Source organism: Heterocephalus glaber, unplaced genomic scaffold (genome assembly GCF_053883595.1).
Source record: "Heterocephalus glaber isolate CG9 unplaced genomic scaffold, H.glaber_assembly_v1.0 deba00001452, whole genome shotgun sequence".
Lineage (NCBI taxonomy): Eukaryota > Metazoa > Chordata > Mammalia > Rodentia > Bathyergidae > Heterocephalus > Heterocephalus glaber.
In genome coordinates, this window is record NW_028258302.1 from 17810491 (window position 1) to 17826001 (window position 15511).

Consider the following 15511-nt stretch of genomic DNA (forward strand, 5'->3'; position numbering starts at 1 on the left):
AGTTTAGGTTGGGGGAGGGGAGATGCAAGGCAGAAAAGGGCGGGAAAATGAAAGTTTAAGAAAGAAAGAGGCTGAGGGGGAAGGGAAGAGGCAGTGTCAGAAGTAAATGCATGACACCGAGGCTGCAGAGCGCGCTCCAACCTTGTGCGTGCGCAGGCCCAAGGCTGGTAGTCTCGCGAGAACCAACCGTTGCCGGTGCGAGCTTTGCGTAGTGGGGGAGTGGAGGCGGGAGTGAAGTCTCGCGAGAGGACGTGGTTGCTGTAGCGGAGCCCTCTGGTCGTGTGTCTGAGGTGCCGCCGCTGTAGTCGCGGACGGTTTGCCGAGCCCGTTAGTGCTCCAGACCGAGACTGACGCCACCGTCATGTCCCGCTACCTGCGCCCCCCGAACACGTCTCTGTTCGTCAGGAATGTGGCCGACGACACTAGGTAGGACACAGGGCAGGGACTCGGGGCCTGCGCGGAGAGGACAGAGTGGCGGCTCTGGGCCGGGGGGAGGGGCTGGGCGAAGATGGCGGGGCCTGCGCCCGCTCTGGTTCGCGAGCTAGGCCGCGCCGCCCGCTTCGGCTGCCGCGCGGGAATGAGGACGGCACCAGGGCGCGCGGGCCGCGTGGCAGGAGCTCCGAGGCCCTCCCCTTCCTCCGCGTGGCCGGCCCCTTCGGGCGTTGTGCTGTAGCGTGCACACCCCCTCGTCCCAGAAAAACATCGTTTCCTTAAAAATAAACTGCAACAAAATAACGGGATCGAGGGAGAGAAACATGGAGAAGCGTTTACTGCCTTTTTTTTTTTGCCGTTAATGTATGATGTTTAATCTTGTAGAGATTTTGGTAAAAGAGGAAAGTTGAGATTTGAGAAATGAAACGTTTCCCGTTACATGGAGTAGTTCTTCCATTTTCTGGAAATTTTGGTTACCCTTTGAGAAGAGGGGAGTTGAGAAAGTCTCCTATTAGGATATTGGTAACTAAATTAGGTTTTCGAGAGTACTTTAAAATGGCTTTGTTTTCAGCAATTCCCGTAATTGCTTCGAATTGCCCTCAGAATTTTTGCGGGGGCGGGGCGCGACATTGTCACGTGATGAGGCTTTTCTTATTTCACAGATAATTGACAAACAAGATAAGGAATGTTTTTTGGTTTTGTGTGATTTACCTCTGTAGTTTCTGTTGTAAGTAGGGGAAAAGGCAATGGCAATTCTTGTAGAGTGTAGGAAATTTTCACCTTTGTCATTTTGACACTTTAAGGAGTTAAGATATGCTTGTGGCTTTAATTTTTTTATCTGTTGTCTAGCCTTGTTGCTACGATTTTGCTGTAAAAATAAGTGGTTGGGGGCCAGGGGCTTAGCTCAGTGGTTCCACTGCCTGCCTCACAGACGCAAGATCCTGAGTTCCATCCCCTGTACCAAAAAAAAAAAAAGTGCTTGGTGGTTTTTGAGTACTAGAGTTGATGTGGTAAAGAAAAAAATTCAGCCTAGTGCTGCCCTACCTTTTTTTGAAAAACGAAGGTTGTAAATTTAAAAAATTGTATTAGTATCCTTATAAATCTGTTTGGCATTAAAAGACTAGTAGACTTGCGGGCTACATTTTAAATTTTCCATATTCTTCATATATATATATATATATATATATATATATATATATATATATATATATATGGTCTGGGTTTTCTTTGTACTAGGGATCGAACTCGGGTCCTTGTGCTTGTGAAGCAGGCGGCGGAACCACTGAGCTAAATCCCTGGCCCTAAATTTTTCATATTCTTAGATCCTAGCTTTCTTTTATCAAAACAACACATTCATAGCCTTTGCTTGCTGGGGTTGGGGTTGGGTAGCTGAGTGTTATACCCAGGGAAAGCAAGTTACTTCCTTTTTATTTGGAGACAGGGTTTGCTAAGTTGCCCATACTGTCCTGGAACTTGCCATCCTCCTCCTTCAGCCTTTCGAATAGCCGGGATTATAGAGGTGCATCCCATGTCCATTGCCTTTACAGTTGTGTTTTGTTTTGTTTTGATGACAGTGCTGGGGATTGAACCCAGGACCTTCCTACTACATTGCACTACCATCCCCTTCCTCTTTTTAGTTTTGAGTCAGGGTCTAGCATATTTCCCAGGCTGGGCTTGAACTTGTGATCATTCTGCCCGAGATTTCCAGAGAGCTGGTGTTACAGACTTTCACCATCACTCTCGTCCTTTACGTTTTTTTATGTTCTTAAAGTTGGCTCTTACTGTTGAGGTTCTGAAGGCTTGTCTCAAGTCAGCCAGGGGAGGGATATGGCTGAAACCCATGGGTTTACACTGTTAATGAGTCCCTTTCATTATTAAGTTATTGAAAGATAATTATTGCTTACAATGAAATTTTTAAGGGCATGAACATAAAATTTGAGTTCCTTTTATGATATTTTAGGTCTGAAGATTTACGGCGTGAATTTGGCCGCTATGGTCCTATAGTTGATGTGTATGTTCCACTCGATTTCTACACTCGTCGTCCAAGAGGATTTGCTTATGTTCAATATCCTTTCTTCAGATGACTGATTAGTGAGGGGTGAAGTTTCAAATTCAAGTTTATGTAAGTGGTAACATCTAAAAAGTAGTTTATTTTTGTCCTCTAATAAATGTCTGTGTCTTCAAATTTTTGAAAATTAATTCTGACTCACATTGCTCTTACTATTCCATTAATCCAAAAATAGTTAAATATTTAAGTTCCCATTCATGTTGCTGAAATGGGAATCAGTGATTATAATGTGATTTTGAATTCATTCTGGTTGCTACCACCTTTAATGTGTAAGTCAAATTAAAACTTAGTATGTTCTTGTGCTTAGCAATTAAAGTTTAGTATTCTTGTTTGTTCATTTGAATCACTTGATCAAAAACAAATTGTATAACAATGAGGTAAACTTCTTTAATATTGTCCCCTAATTTGCTGTCCTCTGTTGTTACCTCAGAATGTAAAGCTGTACAGTTATGGCGACCCCAAAGAGAAAGCATGAAAGAACCTTTAGAGTAGAGTTCAACACTTAAGGCAAGTAGACAAGCCAAAGACCTCTTAAGGATCAGGCTTGAAGAGAAGGGAGAGTTTGGGAAAAGAAAAAATAAAGAAAAGCTGGAAGAAGGACAAGCCTAATGGGAGACAAAGCCTCGCTTTATCTACAGAGGGGGAAAAGGTTGTTTTTCAAAGTTAAAGATAAAGCCATCTGTCATATTTGGCCAAGCATCTCATGACAAGTCCTTCTGACAAGCACTTAAAGAGTTAAAGGTCAAGATGAAGTTGAATGATGGCCAAGATTAAAGGAGTCATACCTGATGTATCCTACAGAATAACTTTTCTTTCTTTTTTTTTTTTTTTAATGTTTTGTAAGCAGTTAATTTTCAAAATTATTCTGGTTTGGTCTAGTGACAAAACCTGTGACTTGATTTGTGTGGGCTTTGATGTTCTGATTGTGGTCTTGTATAAATGCACTTTCTCTTAGCCTATCAAGTTAAATTACAACAGGATGTAACATTGTTAAGCTTAAATTTGGCATATCTTGGTTTGGTGCAGGTGGTCAGAGACTCTTCCAAGTAGCATGAGGTTGTAGAATCAAGGCGCACAGCCCTGCTTAAAGGGAAGACAGGTGCATGGACTGGGATCTATTTAGAAATAGCTCTGGTGGTCTCTCAAGGTCAGAACCACTAGAAATGCCATATAGATTTTTTTAGATGGCTGCTGGGAACACACACAAATTTCTAACTTCTGGCGCTTAGCTGTGTGTAGCCTGTAGCCTGCTGGCACTGGACTGCTTTAGCACATGTGATTAGTTGACCCTGAATGGGTTGCAGAAGGCCTTCTCCCTGGTATGGTACCTGATCAGGATCTATGGAAATTGATTCTTGACCTAGTTTCAGATGACATTACTGCCTCTATTCTTTGAGATCATCTTCCTACAAAAACAAAAGATTTAGGCTGTGAACTTGAGGCCAGGAAAATTCTTGCTGTTCAAATTTCTTGCTGCTAAGACCTCTTGCAACTTTTCAGAGTTAGAGTCCTCCTGAAACTGATGAAGAAAGGCTAACGATCACTCAAGGGCCAATGATCAAAGACACTTGCGGGAATTAGTTCTCAAACTGTTACAGTGATGATGATAATAGTTAAATCTGGATTCTGGCTTCCAATATTACCTGGTTTGGGGGTGCCCAGAAATGAAGATCAGTAGTTTGACTGTTGTTATAGTTGAGGCAAAAAAGGGTGATTTTATGGAATCCAAAAGAGAGTGATTATTTGTTATACGTGTTCAGTAACTCTTACTGTGGTCTTAAAATAGTTAAAAAGAAATGTTACAGGCTTATCATTACATGTTTGTAAGAATCCTAAAGTACAGTTACTCCATGACTGGCTTCAAAGTACTTAGCTGCCCCTACTGCTTCTGTCTCTTTTACCTAAGTCTGTTTGCAGTTGGTCTTCTCTTCCTATCTCTGACTTAACAGGTAAAGTGTAGAACCTTGCCATCCAGATCAGGGTTCTGTTTTTGAGGGTAGCCTCGGGATACTTTGTTCTTACGAATAATTTTTACCCCTCTTGATGTAAATTCTTTCTTAAATTATTATATTCTGTCTCTTGTAGTAACAAAGTTGTGTACTCATTAAGTAAACATTCCTTTTATTTAGTTTAGAATCCAACTGTATTAACCTTGAGGAATGTTTAATTATGTATTCATGGTCCTATATTCTTCCATCAGCCTTTTCATGTTGAAACCCTGGTTAAGACTTGGGAAAGCTTCTCCTTCCACTTAATCTACACATAATGACCTCCAGAAGAGAGAGCTGGAAACCTGCTGCAGTCCTCAATTCCTTCTGGCACAAAAAGTGGGAGGTCTGGTGAGGCCACCACAGACCATTTTGTCTCTAATAAAAGAACACTAATATCAGTCTTGAATGTGTCACTTTGAGGGTGTTTCCTAAATCAACTCTCCAAATCTGCCCTCTTGGTTCTCAGATGTAAGAAATAAAAGTAAACAGGGGCCGGGGATTTAGCTCAGTGGTTTCGCCACCTGCTGTGCAAGCGCAAGGACCTGAGTTCAATCCCCAGTACCAAAAAACAAAAGTAAACAAGCAATTTTTAGGAAAGAAAGTTCACACAGAAAGTTAACCTAGCTCTCTTTCTAAACCTTTATATCAAATACTTCCTTGAATGTGTACTTGGCTTCTATTGGAATGATGGTTTTAGAAAGGGAGCTATACTTGGACAGAATAACTACTGTAAACCCAAGGATCCTGATAGTAATATTGCTAGCATGTGGGGGGGGGGCTGGTTAGCTTAGCATCTCAGATCAAAAATTCATGCCAACAGTTTCAGACTAGTGAATATTACCTTATAAAATCTAATCCCAAACTCGCTTGTTGGCAGGAAGCTATTTAGTATCGTGTGTCTAGGGCGTTCCAGTCTAGGAGTCCTTATGGTGGTCTGTTATTTGTTGATAGCATGCTATTATAGTCTGCACATGGATGTAATATGCATTTGGCATAGTGTTTGCATATTGCTTGATTCTGTCTTGATACCCACATGTGGCTAGCATGCTTGTTTTCCCTGTGCAGTGCAAGGAAGACAGCTACACAATAGTATTAGATGTATCTGAAAAAAAACCTACAAAATAAACTTGAAGTTGATGCTTTCATCTTTGTAAGGTAAGGCATATGCTGCTTGCTTACACAAGAACTATTGGTGGGTTTTTTTTGTTTTTTCACTTGAAACAAATATGTGAAATAGTATTTTGGGTTTAAGAAATTTTTTTAGCACCCAACATGGAATCGATCGACTTGTCTCATAAAGTTAATTCTTAAAACTCAGGAATATTGTTTAATAGGATAACTTGGTGATTCAGTTCTAACACATCTTAATACAACATATATTCATGTGTGTTCTAAAATACATGCTTTGGGAAATCACAAGTACTTTCATGCTATTAAGTATTAATGGCTGAATCAACCAAGTAGTAAGTACAGTCTGCTTGATTTTCTACAACAATATTGGGAGACTGTAAATTGTTCCAGATTTACCAACTGAACTTTATTATCAAAGTTTGCAAAAATTCCCAAGCCCCTTAACATTTAGCACATTTGAGGATGTTCGTGACGCTGAAGATGCTTTGCATAATTTGGACAGAAAATGGATTTGTGGACGTCAGATTGAAATACAGTTTGCACAGGGGGATCGGAAAAGTAAGTACCCTTATTCCTAACATGTATGGTATATCTTTGTGTTTTGGTTTTTTTTTTTGGTACCTGGGATTGAACTCAGAACCTTGTACTTGTGAGGCAGGCGGCGGATCTGGATATATCATTGTAGAACAATGTTTTGGGATTTCCCTGAAGTATTTGCAATTTGTGTGTTCGCATTGTTTTTAAGGAAGACTGTCTTGAATACTTCATATTTTCTCAAGTAGATTACAAAGTTTGCAGATACTGTAGGTGTAAAGATTATGTGGAGATCAGAATACTGAAATGTGTTTGGACTCTACAGAAAGTTGGTCAGTAATATCAGCAATAGCATGTTTAATACACTGAGGATAGAGTTGAGAGAGATAAATGTTGTAAAGTTTTGGATCTCTTGAGCCATTTCTCCAAAAAGATCTTCAGAGTATAATTGGGTAATTATATGCCTGCAGGACTATTCAAATGGGCCAATAGAAGTAGAGTAGGAAAGGCTGTCTAAAGCTAGAATAGAACTTGATTTTTTTTTTTTTTTTTTTTGGTACCGGGGATCGAACTCGGGTCCTTGCGCTTGCGCAGCAAGCAGCGAAACCACTGAGCTAAATCTCCGGCCCAGAACTTGATTTTTATTGTGCAGTTAAATGTTAGCTACAAATTGATGAGACAGGACAGTTAGACCTGGGTTTGAATTCTGGCTCAAACATTATTTTATGTTGGCCAAGAACTAAAAGATTAAAATAGTGCTGAAAAGAGTAAGAGCTATTGGGCCAGGGATTTATTTCAGTGGTTCCGCCACCTGCCTTGCAAGCACAAGGTCCCAAGTTCGATCCCTGGTATCCAAAAAAAAAAAAAAACTGGCTTCCAGCCGGGCATGGTACTACACACCTGTAATCCTAGCACTCAGGAGGCTGAGGCAGGATGATTGCCATGAGTTCGAGGCCAGTCTGGACTACACAGTGAAACCCTGTCTCAAAAAACTAAAACAAAACATAGCTATATATAGGCTTCATATTGTCACATTATGATCCTTACAGTAAGTTCTGATATACTGCCTAAAAGAAACCAGGCTAAAATATGAAGATAGCTTTTGCAAATGGAAAGGGGTCCAAAAGATGGAAGGAGCAGAGAGGGAGGGAAGAGGTAGGGATTAAAAAAAGAATTAAGTGGGCTGGGGATTTAGCTCAGTGGTTCTGCTGCCTGCCTTGAAAGCGCAAGGACCCGAGTTCGATCCTTGGTACCAAAAAAAAAAGAATTAAGATGTGTTATGTACATGTATCAACTCCTCACAATAAATATAATCATTGTGTATTACAAACATGTATGAATAAAAATAATGATAAGGATGGGGGCCCAGGATTTAGCTCAGTGGTTTCGTCGCCTGCTGTGCAAGTGCAAGGACCAGAGTTCAATCCCTGGTACCAAAAAAAAAAAAAGGATGGGGGATTTAGCTAGTGGCACTGCTCCTGCCTTAAGTCAAGGTCCTGAGTTTGATCCCCAGTATTAAAAAAAAAAAAGCTATTAATAATTCTCTACTTTATGAATTAGGTAAGGGGCTCCTGGATATTTGCTATGTTTATATATTACACATACCTGTTCATAAATTATCTGCTTTATTGGATTGAATAAAAGTTGAAGGCCAATAGTGTAGGTATATACAGTATAAGGGATTCATAAGTGTTAGTTCCCCTCTGCTTTTCTATGTCATTGTCTCTTAGGACTGCATTGTCATTGCATTTTGTTGTTTTTGAGTTTTTTTTGATACCGGGGATTGAACTCTGGTCCTTGCACTTGCCCAGCAGGCAGCAAAACCACTGAGCTAAATCCCCGGCCCTATCATTGCATTTTGTTGCTGCACATTGTTCATAAGACAAATTAGGATTTTTAAAAAAATCTACAATACAGATTTCTATAGTCCAAAGTAACTGGCACATCTTGATCAACAAAGTAGATTGGGAGAAGACATATAAACAAGCTAGGTGTGGTGGTACATGCCTGTAATGGCAGCACTTTGAGGCTTAAACTGAGAAAAGAAAGATAAGAAAAAACAAAACACTCATGGGGGGAGGTAATAGTACCTTTTTTTTTTTTTCTTGTTTTTGGTACCGGGGATCAAACTCGGGTCCTTGCGCTGTGAGGCAGGTGGTGCGTAACCACTGAGCTAAGTCCCCAGCCGCTGTACCATTTTAACATAAATCAGTCTTCTGTTCATGTCCTTGGAAATAAATGTTTTCCTAGATTAATAGTCAAGGCCTAGACCCAACTTAGAGAAAATTGAGGGGGGTTTTTTGTTTGTGTTTTTTTGGTACCGGGGATCAAACTTGGGACCTTGACTTTTGAGGTAGGTGGCAGAACCACTGAGCTAAACACCCAGCCTTTGACCCAAGGCAAAATTACTTTGTAGGTCAGTATCTCATACTGAAACTAGAAGCATCTCTAAAACATTTCAAACACATTTTCCTTTGTATAAGAGAAGGTAGAAATAGTATTTTTTTATTATTTCTAAATATTTCTGTTCTGTGTATTTTCTAGCACCAAATCAAATGAAAGCCAAGGAAGGAAGGAATGTGTACAGTTCTTCACGTTATGATGATTATGACAGATACAGGCGTTCTAGGAGCCGGAGTTATGAAAGGAGGAGATCAAGAAGTCGGTCTTTTGATTACAACTATAGAAGATCTTATAGTCCTAGAAAGTAAGTGTGACGATGGTCTACTTAAAAAAAAAAGTGGTCTTTGTAGCCAGGTGTGGTGTGTGCCTGTAGTCCCAGGCATTTGGGAGGCTGAGGCTAGCCTGGGCCACATAGTGACACCTTGTATCAAAAATAAAAAAGATGTGCCGGGGATTTAGCTTGGTGGTGCTGCCACCTGCCCCGCAAGCGCAAGGTCCTGAGTTCGATCCCCGGTACCAAAAAAATGAAAATAAAAAAGATGTTTGTTATCTCTCCCCCCACCTTGACCTTTTTGTATACTTTTAATTACAAAAATGTATGTGTGTGTGTATATAATGCTTTGTTGAGACTGAAAATATTTTTGTGTTTTGTTTTAATTTAAGATACTATAGACATTTGTCACTGTTTGCTTTTTCTGGTATACTTTTTAGCAGTAGACCGACTGGAAGACCGCGGCGTAGCAGAAGCCATTCCGACAATGATAGGTAAATAACTTTTGCTTTGAAAAAGACTCATGTTTTTCAATTTCAGAGTGAACTTTTGCTCTAAAAATACAAATTTGATTAATATAGAATCTAATTTTTACTCTAATTATATCTCTCCTCTGTTTTAAAAGATTCAAACACCGAAATCGATCTTTTTCAAGATCTAAATCCAATTCAAGATCACGGTCCAAGTCCCAGCCCAAGAAAGAAATGAAGGCTAAATCACGTTCTAGGTCTGCATCTCACACCAAAACTAGAGGCACCTCTAAAACAGATTCCAAAACACATTATAAGTCTGGCTCAAGATATGAAAAGGAATCAAGGAAAAAAGAACCACCTAGATCCAAATCCTCTCAGTCAAGATCACAGTCTAGGTCTAGGTCAAAATCTAGATCAAGGTCTTGGACTAGTCCTAAGTCCAGTGGCCACTGATAGTATAAACCATGATAATTTTTAGGCATGTATCATTCATTTACTCATAGTTTGGTATACTTAAATTATCAGGATTACAATGTTGCAATGATGCGTAAAAACACTTGTTAGTTTTCCCTGTACCAGGCAATGGTTATAATTAAAATGATATGCTGTTGAGAAGACACTCTTAAGAGTCCAGTTTGTTTAATGTTATGGGCAGCTACCAATATGTGGTGTCTCTGTATATTTTTGTAAAGATTCTCATTTTTTATGCTTGAAGTATTTGGTGAAAAGATGTTGGTTGACCATAATTTGCAACATTGTCTTATTAAAAATAAACTTTCATATCCATATTTGGTAGAACTGTTAACCTAGAAATGTAGTTTGCTAATAGATAGAATGATACAAAAGTGAAGTTGTAGCCACAGTACAACACTGACTGCTCAGAAACATTTAGGTTCAGGGTGGACCTTTATGTCTTTCAAGGTGGGTAGGCCCAGATCATAGCTCATTTATGATGCGATATGGAGTAGTTAACTCCACTGTCTTGGGCAGTGATGCTTTTTTTCTGGTTGCTGTGAATATTTGGAACATAATCACATCAGAAAAGCTCCCCTGAAAATTTGAGCAGGTCAATGATGGCAGAAATAATTTTAAGGAGGAAAGTATGTTCTTAGTAGTTATTCTAAAATGTAAGGAGCGGTGTTGACCATTGTTGCTTAGTTTTCTTACTGCTGTTAGAAGCAAATTGTTTCAGTGTAAGTTTTGTTTGTGTGTATATATAGGGTAAAAGAACTGAATTTTGATACAGCACAGCATGTGCATTTGTATCAAAATTTGACTACTTGTTTATGAGGGAGGCTTGCTGTTCACATTTCAGTTTATTTACTATGAGGCAAGTTGAATTGCAACACTCCCATCCTAGGTGATTCTGTGGTGCCATGAAATTTTAAATAATTTTGGAAAACAGGATTAGTTTAAGGAAGAGCCACATCTCTTGAGTTTTTGACTATCATTGTAGTACTTGACTAAAAATGAGGAATTAATACCCTCAACTATTTATAATTTCTAGTATCTCTGAAAGATCGTTTGAAGGCAATAAAAAATGACTCGAAATGTCCAGTCTCATTTTAAAATAAAAGCTAGCATCTTTTAAAATCTCAGAATGCTTGCTTGCAGATACAAGAAATATTGTAGGGAAATGATTCCTTTTAGAGAATTTTTTTTTCAATTTTGGTTTTAGAAATCTAGCCCTTGCCTGTAAGGATAAAAAGATGGTTTTAAAATACTGTTGTGGAATGTGTTTAAAGGATTGATTCTAGAACCATTGTATATTTGATAGTATTTCTAACTTTCATTTCTTTACTGTTTGCAGTTAATGTTCATGTTCTGCTATGCAATCATTTATATGCACGTTTCTTTAATTTTTTTAGATTTTCCTGGATGTATAGTTTAAACAACAAAAAGTCTATTTAAAACTGTAGCAGTAGTTGCAGTTCTAGCAAAGAGGAAAGTTGTGGGGTTAAACTTTGTATTTTCTTTCTTATAGAAGCTTCTAAAAAGGTATTTTTATATGTTCTTTTTAACAAATATTGTGTACAACCTTTAAAACATCAATGTTTGGATCAAAACAAGACCCAGCTTATTTTCTGCTTGCTGTAAATTAAGCAAACATGCTATAATAAAAACAAAATGAAGGAAATGATGATTAACTGGAATTATTATAGTATTGAAAACAGTCTTTTATAGATTTAGGGATATTTTTAAATCATTGCTGGATTAGGCATAACTAATATACTTTGGAAATGACAAAACTTGGCCAGAAATCTGCATTGATATATCGGTCAGCTAATTATAAATTTATACTTTTCATTATTGGATGGATCAATAATTCTCTCCCTTCCTAAACAAGATATATTAGACTTTATGACATGATTTAAAATTCTTTTTCATTGAATGTTGGTGAGCATTTATTAAGTGATAACCACTTTGGGGAAATGATTTGGGTGTTTTGTTGATTGGATTCTAGCTACTTTATAATGATGATTATAGCTGGTAACTTATTAAGTATGATGTGCCAGACACTGTTCAGGAGCTGTGTGTTAACTCATTCACTCTTCACAAACCCTGTGAGAAAAGATACTTTTATTTTCCCTGTATCACAAAGAAAGTGGGGCACAATGAAAAGGCTATGTAAGTTGCTGTCAGGATTTGAGCCTGGGTCTGGTTCTTAAGATTTTTTTTTTTATCAAGCAGACTATAATTTGAAAAAAATAGATTGAGGAGATAGCCCAATGAAATTATTCTCAGTCTCTGTATACATCTAGAAGGGCTCACATTTTCATTTTTATATCTTTGTCAGTTTATTTTTAAGCTCAGATTATTTTTCTTGAGAAACATTGTTTCTAAAATGATAATATTTAATGGAGCTTCACAGGGGCTTTATGAGTTCACGATAGGAGCCTACTGATACTTAGGACCTTTACACGATGTTTTAAGCTAATTTTGGATTGTTGAGTTCCACAACTATTGAGTGCCTATTGTGTGTCTGGCACTGGGCTTAATACTGTTTTCTTGTCATCAACACTCAACTGAGGGCTGACACTTCACCTCTCCTTTTACTTAAGATCTCTCTGCATTTTTTTTTTTAAGCCAAGTAAGCAAGAAGAAAAGTGAGAGATAATGCTTCAGTGAGAAAGGACAGGTGCTACATAGTGTGTGGGCTGATTAAGTAACAACCTAGGGAAAAGACCTGGGAACTACTGTACTATTCTCTTGAAAAATTGGCCCAGTAAGCTGCTACATCCAGTTCAACTAACAAAATCCTGTATACCACAAAGAAGAATAAAGAAAACCAAACTGACAAACATCCTTCTTTTATTTAAGACCAAACTGCAGCTGGAATACCCAGTACAGTTCTGCTTACTACACTTCAAGAAAGATCTGAAAGCGGAAAAAGAACCAAAGAAGGGCAGTTCAAGCGACCAAAGGGTGGGTGGAAGGTGCTGCAGTATGAATACTGTACGAATATTTTGACTGGTATGAAAAGATAAAAGAATTATCGAAAACTACATGGAATAATTGAAGTCCCTTCAAGTTTGAAAGTAAGCATTTTAGGACAAATAAAAGGAAATTCAACTTTGTACTTGTGGAAACTAATCCCTAAATATGAACAGGTTTATATTGATTCATGGGTAACAGGTCCATAATAAATTATTGAAAACTAGGATGTCTTGAGTATCAAGGAAGACAGCCATAGTCTCTTACAGTGCCTCTGATGGTCTGTCTTAAACTGAATTGGGTGGGAATAGGTATGATCCAATGTAAATTTTTTCTTGGTTAATTCTTAAGTAATTTCCATTTATGCCATTATTGGCAAATCTTGCCTTTGTTTAGTATGGTGCCAGTGTTTTCTGCTTAATTGTTTGCTTTGTTGGCATCTGAGTTTATTGTACACCACATGCAGTTTACATCATCTTTAATCACTCACCTTCCCAGGTATATTCCAATTATACTTGACATCCCGCTGAGAGGACCCATCTCTTCTCACTTCTTTCCTAGTCAGTATGTCAGCAAATACTTACTGAGCTTTTACTATGGGCAAACCATTGTACTGAATAACTGAGGAGAACAGATAATATTTCCTTTATTCAGTGAATGCTGAGCACAATCTAATGAATCGTGATATGGCCTTATTGTTTTGAGGTGTATTACACAATATTTTGTACCACTCATAATGTAATTATCAACCCAGTATGCTATCAAAGATAACTAATTTTATGGTTACCTGCCCTTTAAAAAAATGTCCAGTATTTTGTTTGCATCCCATTAATACAAATAATGAAAAAAATGTTTTAATCTATAATAAATTGATTTACTGTGCTGTGACTGTAATATACTAGAGTTATATTAATTATTAACTCTGCCTCAATCACACACATAATAGAGAAAAAAAAAATCCCCAAAATTAAGTATTTAACTTTGCATTATTTAGGAGACCCTGGGTGCTATGATTAGATTGTTTTGGAGAAGACAACTATTATCCCATCTGATTTAGTATGTTCTGTAAGTGAGAAAATTTTGCCAGATTATACTTTTTAGTGATTTACATGTACATTTTATAGGGGACATGTTCTGTGTATAGTGAATAAATAATTTTTATAGTGTGTTACAAAATGTTCTGGGTTCATTAGTTCCTTATTAGGATATGAGGTTTATCACACTATGATTCCATCTCATTTGACTTTTGTTACATTTCTCCCACATACTTAAAACTGTGTAAAATTATCTAAAATCTGGAAATAGAGCTTAAGTCTTTTAATTTATAATAATTTCAAAAGTGTAGTAGAATGTACATAACTGAAGGAAGGCATAAAATGGAGATACTGTTATTCTCATTTAAAAAAATTTTTTTCTAACTGCCCAAGGTCATACAAGTGGCAAATACTAGGTTAGAGTGCACAAATTCTGATTCACTTTTGTTTTGTTTTTCAATTGAGTTGGAAAGTAGCTTTATTTTCATGGAGATAATAAAGTTGATATAATGGAATCTAGAATACGTGGAGCAGATTGTGGAGTCAGTTACAAAATGTATCTTATACTTTCACAAGATCATTAGCATTGAATTGGTAGCTTTTACTGGTAGGGGTTGTGTATTTTTTGAAACAATACCTTTGTAGTTCACACATATTTGGTCCTGTATCTCCCTTTTCCATTTCCTGTTGAACTGAGGTTAAAACATTTCAGGGGGAATTAAATTGCCTGTTTGGTTCAGATTTTCTTTTTTAAAAATTGGTGAATACATATGGTATTAGTTTGTTTCCTAACCTGTTGACTTTATTTCTTGCTGGAAAGTATTTTGTTCATTTATAAATGCAATTAACAATAATTGATCTCTAAAGTTATAAATGTGATGAATCAGAAAAGGCCGTTGTGGTTTTGGCAACTGTCAAAATACAGTGGATTGCTTCAGTGTTATCTTCTGTGGTTGTTACCTTATATATTGAAGGCTGTCCATGTTATTAAGCACTTAATGTGCCAAGCCATGTACTTTGCAGATATTCCCATTTAATGCTAAAAATACTTGAGAAATGGATGCTATTTCTGTTGTACAGATGAGAAAGTTGTCAATTTTTTTTTTTGCATACACTATTTCATTTCTCAACTTGTAACATAATGGGTAACTTTTCTGCATGAGAAAGACATTAAGTCTAACCCAAGATCACAGGCTGTTGTGGCTCAGAGCTTTCCAAATTTTAATCTTTTAAAGACTTGACCATGTGCCTATTAGAATGTCCTGAGATTGAGAAGGCTGTGACTTTAGCAGTAGTTTGGAATAATCTAATGACATTCTATTAATAGGATCATTGGGCTTTTGGGAATTCCAGGAGTGAAATGCTTTTGTTCAATAGTTGATGGCTTGATAAATAGGTGAGGTAAATAATCTATTTTCAGCAGCTATTGCTGCCTACAAGACATTCTGGTAGTCATTATGGAAAGGGCTCCTCTTGGGTCTTTTCCTCTGCCTCATCTTAACAGTGTTGGTTATTTTTATATTTGTATATTTGTAAAGCCATTTCATCATTGTGTTAAAGATGGAGATTTTTTTGGAATAAAAAATGAGGCATGTAAATTCATTTCATTGATAATTGACAGTTTGTAAAGACGTAAAAGGCCTTTGTATTTAGTTTTTTGCAGATCCCATTTCTTTGAATGCTGGCAAGTGAAATAAACTGGTCTAGGAGCCAAAAAATCTTGGGGTTTTTTTGTTTTT

At 37.5% G+C, this 15511-nt stretch overlaps 1 protein-coding gene across 5 annotated transcripts; it reads left to right on the plus strand.

Moving 5' to 3' along the window:
- The first annotated feature begins 219 nt into the window (after positions 1-219).
- On the plus strand, positions 220-15494 carry Srsf10 (serine and arginine rich splicing factor 10). Of its 5 annotated transcripts, XM_013074302.3 has the most exons (7): positions 220-426; positions 2393-2497; positions 6077-6180; positions 8701-8863; positions 9271-9324; positions 9456-9557; positions 12625-12809. In XM_013074302.3, the coding sequence occupies exons 1-7, from the start codon at positions 362-364 to the stop codon at positions 12683-12685; spliced, it is 654 nt and encodes a 217-aa protein (XP_012929756.1). In that variant the 5' UTR covers positions 220-361; the 3' UTR covers positions 12686-12809. The 5 variants fall into 5 exon arrangements, with proteins under 5 accessions (XP_012929756.1, XP_004850639.1, XP_004850640.1 ...); XM_004850582.4 differs by lacking the exon at positions 9456-9557 and having other exon boundaries at positions 12625-15494; XM_004850583.4 differs by lacking the exon at positions 9456-9557 and having other exon boundaries at positions 9274-9324; positions 12625-12964.
- The last annotated feature ends 17 nt before the right edge of the window (positions 15495-15511 follow it).